The sequence below is a fragment of the Tupaia chinensis genome, unplaced genomic scaffold (assembly GCF_000334495.1).
Source record: "Tupaia chinensis unplaced genomic scaffold, TupChi_1.0 Scaffold000523_1, whole genome shotgun sequence".
NCBI lineage: Eukaryota > Metazoa > Chordata > Mammalia > Scandentia > Tupaiidae > Tupaia > Tupaia belangeri.
Window position 1 is genome coordinate 1563049 of NW_006160036.1, and position 7975 is coordinate 1571023.

A 7975-nucleotide genomic window follows, 5' to 3' on the forward strand; every position below is an offset into this window, starting at 1 on the left:
ATATATATATAGCTTGAGACACAGAGGGAATAGAAATGCCTATTCTTTTAATATAATTACATTTTTACCTAGTCTGCAGTTCTGTGTCCATTCTGGAGAAGAGAATACTAAAAATCATGTAAAATTTTCAGAGTACATCTCTGACTTTTAATCAATGATTAATTTAAAGGATATATATATATATATCAGGATCACACCAAGGGAACAGGGAATTGTTTCCTTGAACATGCTCAGAATACTTCCTTACCTCACCACAATTCTTGTGGTAACCACAATAATATAGATTTCTGCCTAAATATGTTCAAGTGATTGACACTATGGATTTCAACCCATGGCAGTATTTGACTGGAAATCACTGATGGCTATCAGAAAATAGATTAAAACAGTTAGTTAACTAATTTATAAACCCGACTTTGGAAATTGCTCAATCTTCCTCACAGGAAAGGTAGATTAAGAAAAGACAATTCTAGTCCATTTAGTCCATGGTGTAAAAAAAAAAAATATATATATATATATATATATCTATATATATACAGTGTTTTGGAGAGCCGGCAGATGGCGTGGTATTTAAGAGCACTGGACTCCCACATGGCTGGGCATGGTTCAGTTCCTGGACCTCGTGGCTTGCTTTCTCATTTTCCCTCTCTCTCTCACTCTGTCCCTCTGGTCAAATGAAAATAAATACATAAAGTTAAATAAAACAGCAATTAAAAAAATTACAAACCGTGTTGTGGGATAAATAAATAAATGGATAAATAAAGTTAAAAATATATATGTATGTATAATATAATGCATATATATTATATATAATATGTATATACATGTGTATGGTTAAGGCAGCTGGATCCCACATGACCAATAGTGTGGTTCAAGTCCTTGGATCCAGGGGCTTGAAAAAAACATGCCAGACATGTGCATGCATGCCCAAAATCTCAAGAGGAGAATGGAGAAGGGACTGTGGCATAACCCTCCTCCCTGGAGGCGAGGGGGGTGATTTCTTCTTACTTTCCCTGTCTCTCTCTGTCCCTCTCTGTGTCTGTCTCTGTCTGGTGAGTATACACACCCTATAGCAAAGCTTTAAAAAAAATTATAGTGTTAAGCACTCCCTGCTCAAAAGTCTCATCTAAAGAGGCCAAAAGTTCTGATGATGATAGGCTTTTCTTGATCATAGTCTTTTGCCTTTTGGCCTTGGATCCTTGACAATATGGATAAATAGTGGTTGTTTTCTTACATTTTTAAGGCTTTACGGAGGTAGGTGAGCTCTATTCAAGTAAATGCCAGTGGTTCCTTGGAAGCTGAAACATAGGCTTCCTAAAATATAATAAGGAAGTTAGATTTGGTAGTGTACACCTATAGTCCCAGCCACTCAGGAGGCTGAGCAAGAGGATTGAGAGATCGAGGCCAGTCTGGGTAACGTTGTTAAGACACTTCTAATTTTAACACACGCCCACACCATACACTCCCAGTGGGGGTGTTCTTGTATCTCAACTTCTTTAGGATGAGGGAGCAAAAACTTCGACAATAGCTGTCATTATACTATAATTACCTCTGATTTGTGAATTTCACCATTATTAATAGGCAAAACTAGATGGTGGAAGACAACAGTGGAGACCGGTCCTCATGGCTGTGACGGAAAAAGATTTGCTGCTATATGACTGTATGCCATGGACAAGAGATGCCTGGGCATCACCGTGTCATAGCTACCCTCTTGTTGCCACAAGGTAAGACTAAAGACAAACACATAAAACATTTATCCGCCCTTAGGTCTACTACAGAATTTTTCAAGGGAATTTTATTATCCTAAGTGCCTAAAATAGCACTTAAGTAGCTGATGTAGTTGATATAGATAGAAACTTTGCTTTCAAAATCTTATTCATCATTTCGCAGCATCTAGCTCAGTATAAATTGTTTCTGTCACTAAATGTTGTGTATACTCTTTAACTTTGTTGAAGCAGCTTCCTAATTGCTTCCTTCAAGACTTGCTTAGTCATGAAAATAATAGACTTTCTTTACTTTATTGACTGTGACTAGAAAGTCACTGAAATTGTGGCAACTTTTGACTGAGTGATGAAATCATTTAAACCAGAATGTGGTACTGTGGCTGTACCACACAACTTGCACACAGTATTCTCAATTTCTCTTTCTAACATATGAGCACATAGTTTTGGTTCTATCAAATAAACTTTGATTTGACCTGAAGTGATAAAATGTTTCCAGCATGCCAGATGTAGGGAGTTGGCAGGGAAAACAATGGAGAAATTTAGATTTGTAGGCCAGTGTACCTTATGGGACAATAACTCTGAAACTAGGAAATATATCCAAATTCAATTTTATTTAGGCTTAAAAAGGAACCAGTTGTTGATGTAACTAAGAAACAGCACATTAAAATGGAGCCCCACAGAAAAGTATTTGGTATTCATAAGAACTAAATGATGGAGCCATCTTGTATGTCACATTAGGAATAATGTGGAGGTTTCTTGTTTTGAGCAAAGATTAGTGGTGCCTGCAGATGGCATAGCGGTTGTCACTGGACTCCCACATGACTGACAGTGGTTTGAGGCCTGGACCCAGGGGCTTGAAACATGCCGGGCAGATGTGCGTGTGTGTCCAAGATCCCAGGAGAAGGGACTGCGGCATGACCATCTTCCCTGGGGGGTGATTTTTCACTTTCCCACTATGGTCTCTGTCTCTCTCTAGCAAGTGCACATGCCTTAAGGCAAAAACCTCTACAAAAAAGATTAGTGTAAGAAAGATATTCTTTTTAAAATAATAATTATTTTATTTAAGTTTATTATTATTATTATTACTATTTTCCAATTTGATAAGAGAGAGAGAGAGAAAGTGAGTTAGCAAGCCACCAGTCCAGGACTCAAACCATGGTCGACCATGTGGGAGTCCAGTGCCTTTAACCACCACACCATCTGCCAGCTCCAGAAAGAATATTCTTTGTAGTATAGGAAGACTTTCACTTTATATAGGAATTCCTTCAGCTTTCTAAGTTCCCTTACATTTATCATTCTTCTCATAATTAATAATATAATTTTGACCTACCTCATGGATTATGTCTATAATTTAGATATGGATCTGGTAGATCACAGAATACAGATAAAGGATTTGTTGAGCCTCAGGATTAGCTGTGCCTTCATTAATTCTTTCAAGATGGAAGAGTCTTACAGAAAGACTGAATTTTTTTTTTCTTTATTCATGATTGAGCATGTGCACATGCTCATGAGAATAATAGAGAAAGAGAGAGAGAGAGATGAGCACCACCAGCCACAGGGCCTAGTCACACTGTGGTCCCCTTCCTCCACTCCTCAGCCCGTTGGATCTTGGGCACTTGCCCAATGTGCTCCAGGCTGAGTAGGCCATGGATTCATACTGTGTTCACCACAGTATGGTCTGACTTCTCTTGACCAGTGCACGACTCTACACCATGGAGCCAGTCAGGAAATACTGAATTAAACCATACGTTTCTCTGGAGTTCTTATTTTCCCATACCACCTTGAAGTCAGAAACTATCATTTAGTTATCTCAATTCTAAACTTCCAACAATGTTTTGCACATAGTAGACTCCCAATAAATCTTGGTTGAGTAAAATTACTTAAGTTATAGTTTCTCTGTCACAGTAACATGAGACTATGACATGAATCCTACAAAAACATGCAGACATGTCTCCGTAATTATAATTTGAACAATTAGATTTAAATTTTCCAGGGTCAACCTTGTAACTAGTAGTTAAACCATGTCATAGAGATCTGTATCTCATATGGCCAACCATGGATTCAAATTCTGGCCCTAGTGGCTTGAAAAATATTCTAGGCATGTGTGCATGTATGCCCTAAATCCTGACAGGATGAAGAAGTGAAGGAAAAAAGATTACAGTGTGATCATACCCCTTGTGGGGGTGCTTTTCTCTCTCTCTTGCTCACTTACCCTTTCTCTCTCTCTTTCTCTTTCCCTCTGTTTGGTGTGGGAATGTGCCCTCTGGTAATTAAAAAAATGTTTTTGGTTTTTTAGAGGTTTTTGGCTTAGGGCACATGCACTCGCTGGAGAGAGAGACAGAGACAGTGAAAGGGTAAGTGAGAAATCACCCCTTGGGGAGATGGCAATGCCACATTCCTTCTCCTCTGGTCTCCTCCTGAGATATTTGGCATGCACACACCCGTGACCAGCGTGAGTTTATGCTACCGGATTTTGTAACCACTGTCAACCATGTGGGAGTCCAGTGAGTTGACTGTTATGCCATCTGCTGGACCCATTAACATATGTTTTTTAAATTGAAAAAAATTTTATTTTCCAAAGAACATTTAGTTTAGGAATATGACCATGAAGGTCTACTCAGTTTAAATTTGGTGGAAAAAGCTTAACTCGAGTTCTGATCATAAAGTACAAGGAAAGTAGTTTTATGATTAGACATTTTAAAACTTATGTATCATTGGAGGGATGGGGCAGAATTTTAGTATTCCCATATATGAGCCTTGGTTGTGTTATTAATTGTCATTTATTTGTTTGTTTATTTGTTTATTTATTTGAAGTTGACCAGAGAGAGACAGAAAGAGAGAAGGAAGGTGAGAAAGCAAGCTGCCAGATACAGAATTCAAACTACAGTCAGCCGTATGAGAGTCCAGCCACCTTAACCACCTGCCATTTGCCGGCCCTGCGTACTAGAAATCTTAATCTCACAGTTTTCAGTCATAGGCTAGACCACGCTTAAACCACCAAAGCACTATGGTACTAAAGAAGGAAACGAGGTGATTGCGTATGTACTATCAGCGTGGCATCAGTTTGTAGCTAAGGGAAAAATATAGACAGGATTTTAGAAGTAAAACTCCTAGAAGAAAATGAAGAGTAGACCTTCATGAATTTGGGCTGAATAGAGCCTTAGGTATGACACTAAGCACAAGTAACAAGAGAAAAGATTGATAAATTGGACTTCAGAAAGTGAGAAATCACCACCCAGGGGTGATGACCACACCACAGTCCCTTCTCTTCCAGTCTCCTCTCAGGATTTTGGGTGCACACACGTACCTTGAGTGTTTCAAGCTATCAGGTCTGGGACTCAAACCATGGTCAGCCATGTGGAAATCCAGCGACGTAACCACTATGTCATCTGCTGGTCCCAGCTGCTGTAATTTTAATAATTATTTAATATGTGAAAATTTCTTTATTTTTTATTTTTTTATTTTTTGCTATAGGGCATGTGCACTCACTGGAAAGAAAACACAAGGGATGGCCACACCACAGTCCTTCTTTAGTCTAGGGTTTTGGGGCATGCACACACATGTGCCTGGTGTGGTTTTTTTAAGCCACCAAGGCCGGGATTTGGACTGCAGTATGCCATGTGGGATCCGACTGCCTTAATCACTACACCCACTGGCTGACCCAAAAGGTAAAAATTCTGTCAATGAAGAATTCTAGGTAAAAAGTTTAATAGCTGGTTTAGTCTGGCCATCGGTAAGAGAGGAGCTCCTGTTACTGCTTTTTAAAAGAAGTACATGTTTCGGGGCCAGCGAGTGGCATGGTGGTTAAAGGCACTGGACTCCCACATGGCTGACCACGGTTCAAGTCTCAGAACTGGTGGCTTACTTTCTCACTTCCTCTCTTTCTCTCTCTCTCTCTCTGTCTCTCTCTGATCAAACTGGAAAATAATAATGATAATAATAAATAAAAAAAGTTAAATAAAATACTTCTTTAAAAAAAAGTAGTACATGTTTCATGTTAAATATGAAAAAATTTAAGTCTATTATTTGGATCAACCTAGATATGCAAATTAAACTGTCCACTAATTAAATAGGTGGGTCTCGTAGCTCTCTAAACATGTTGTTTCTTAATAGCATAATTAATGTAACAGCAGGGATTCTTCTTGTTTGGAAAGTATTGATGGATTAGGATCAAAGATGACAGGCAGACAAGAGGTCTTGTTTATCCATGTGGCCACATTGGCCAGGTCGAATTGGTTGAAGGCTCTGCATGATGGAAATAAATGCAGCTTAAACACGCTGTACCAACAGGGGGTAGAGGATAGCCACTGAAAGAAACCAGAGGGTGAAACCAGACCAGGAGGTATCCCACAGAGGGAGGCAAAGCCAGAAAATGGTTTTCTTGTGCCTTTTTAGAAAAAAAAGGCAGGGTTTGAGATTTATGTGAGTAATGAGAAAGAACTGATTGTTTAGTTTCCCTAAATCTGTTTCTAAGACTTTGGGACATTTGCTTTTGAGTGTATGAAACAAGAAAGAAAAAAAAAAGCATAAACACAAAAAGGAAAGAAAAGTGGGACCAGCAGTTAGCGTAATGGCTAGTCACTGGACTCCCACATAGACGACCGCGGGTCGTGTCCTGGACCCAATGGCTTTAAAATCACGCCGGGCACGTGTGCGTACGTGCCCAAGATCCCGACAGGAGAATGGAGGAGAAGGGCCTGCGTCATGACCATCCCCCTGGGGGTCTGTCTGGTGAGCGCACGTGCCCTATAGCGAAAATCTCTCCAAAGGGAAAAAAAAAAGGGGAACAAAAAGTAATGAAAGACATTGCGTAGCCATGAAAGTAGATAGTGCCTGATAAATTAAGTATTTGTTGTATTTCCAAATCAGATGACATTGTCACTGTAATGTAAATTAATCTAAGTTACCATAATACTGGGTTGCACATGCATACATTCTTGGGAACTAAAGCTTTGTGTGTGTGTGTGTGTGTGTGTGTGTGTTTTCTCTTAATAGCTGATTTTTCAGGCTGGTGAAAACTTAAGTAACACATGAAAGTGATAAATAAACACGAATTTTATTTTACACATTTCTTGAGATTAAAGCCAAATATATAGACATAGAAAGACATGGTTTTGAATATGGTGTTGACCATAAGATGTCTTGGTAGAGTGCTGATATGTCATCAAAAGCATAGTTTTTCCAAGACGGTTTATCAGACATCTCTTTATCCTTGTCCAGTAAACATTCAGATAACCAATAGACATTTTACTGCCGCTTCAAAACTCCCCCACCCAAAAAAAAAAAAAAAGAAAAGAAAACAAAAGTGTGAAAGGGCATCAGATAAAAAAAAAAAAAAAAAAAAAAGATGAGATAGAAAAAATATCCCTACATGGAAGGTCAAGTTGAGGATGATATCTATCTAAAACACTTGTACCCAAGGCAGATATATGAAGTGGAGAAAGTTATTCACCTACTCAAGAAATTTCAAGTTCTGGACTTTACTAATCTGAAGCAAAGTATTTATCTTTATTTTTTTCTTGGAGAGGTTTTTGCTAGAGGGCGTATGTGCTCCCCAGAAAGACAGAGAGACAGAGAAACAGAAAGCAAGAAATCGCTCCCCAGGGGAGATGACCATGCCTCAATCCCCTCTCCTCCATTCTCTTCTTGGGAACGCACGCACATGCACCTGGCGTGAGTTTAAACCACCGGGTCCAGGACTTGAACCGCGGTCAACTACATGGGAGTCCAGCAACACAATCATTATGCTAACTGCTGGTCCTGCAAAGTGTTTAATCTTGATTTCACATTGGATATAGCACTGGTAAAGAAGAAAAAAGTGAAGCCATTTTCCAGTGTTCTTAGTCTTCCATAACTGTTTACTTCAGAAATGAATAAAGTTGCAGTATTTACAAGGAATGCATCAGAAATTGAAATAGCAGAAGAAAATGGAGCTGCATTTGCAGGAGGAACTAATCTGATTCAGAAGATTTTGGATGATGAAGTTCAACAGACTTTCATGGAGTTGTTCCAGAAGTAATGTCTCCAGTAAAGGAACATAAAGATTTTTTTTTTATTAATAATAAAAATTTTATTTTATTATTTTTTTCCCAATTTATTTATTTGCGTTCATTCACTGTACATCATTACAGCATACAAAATGAGATTTTCCATCCAGAGTACACTGTATATTGTCTCAATCAAGCACATCAACAAACATGTTATTATTAGCAAATGATCTTCCATTTCTTGTTTTCTGTATGTTTTGCTTTTTC

The 7975-nt window shown here is 38.6% G+C and overlaps 1 protein-coding gene and 1 pseudogene across 1 annotated transcript in view; both read left to right on the top strand.

The window, feature by feature from the left end:
* SNTB2 (syntrophin beta 2) overlaps positions 1–7975 on the top strand; it is a gene marked incomplete at its 5' end in the record, with an annotated part of 47671 nt that overhangs the window by 13516 nt on the left and 26180 nt on the right. Inside the window, 1 exon segment of the mRNA XM_014591027.1 lies at positions 1579–1721. Within this exon segment, the coding sequence (XP_014446513.1) occupies positions 1579–1721 (143 nt within the window).
* Positions 6543–7975, top strand: part of LOC102496888 (39S ribosomal protein L1, mitochondrial-like) — a 4338-nt pseudogene continuing 2905 nt past the window's right edge.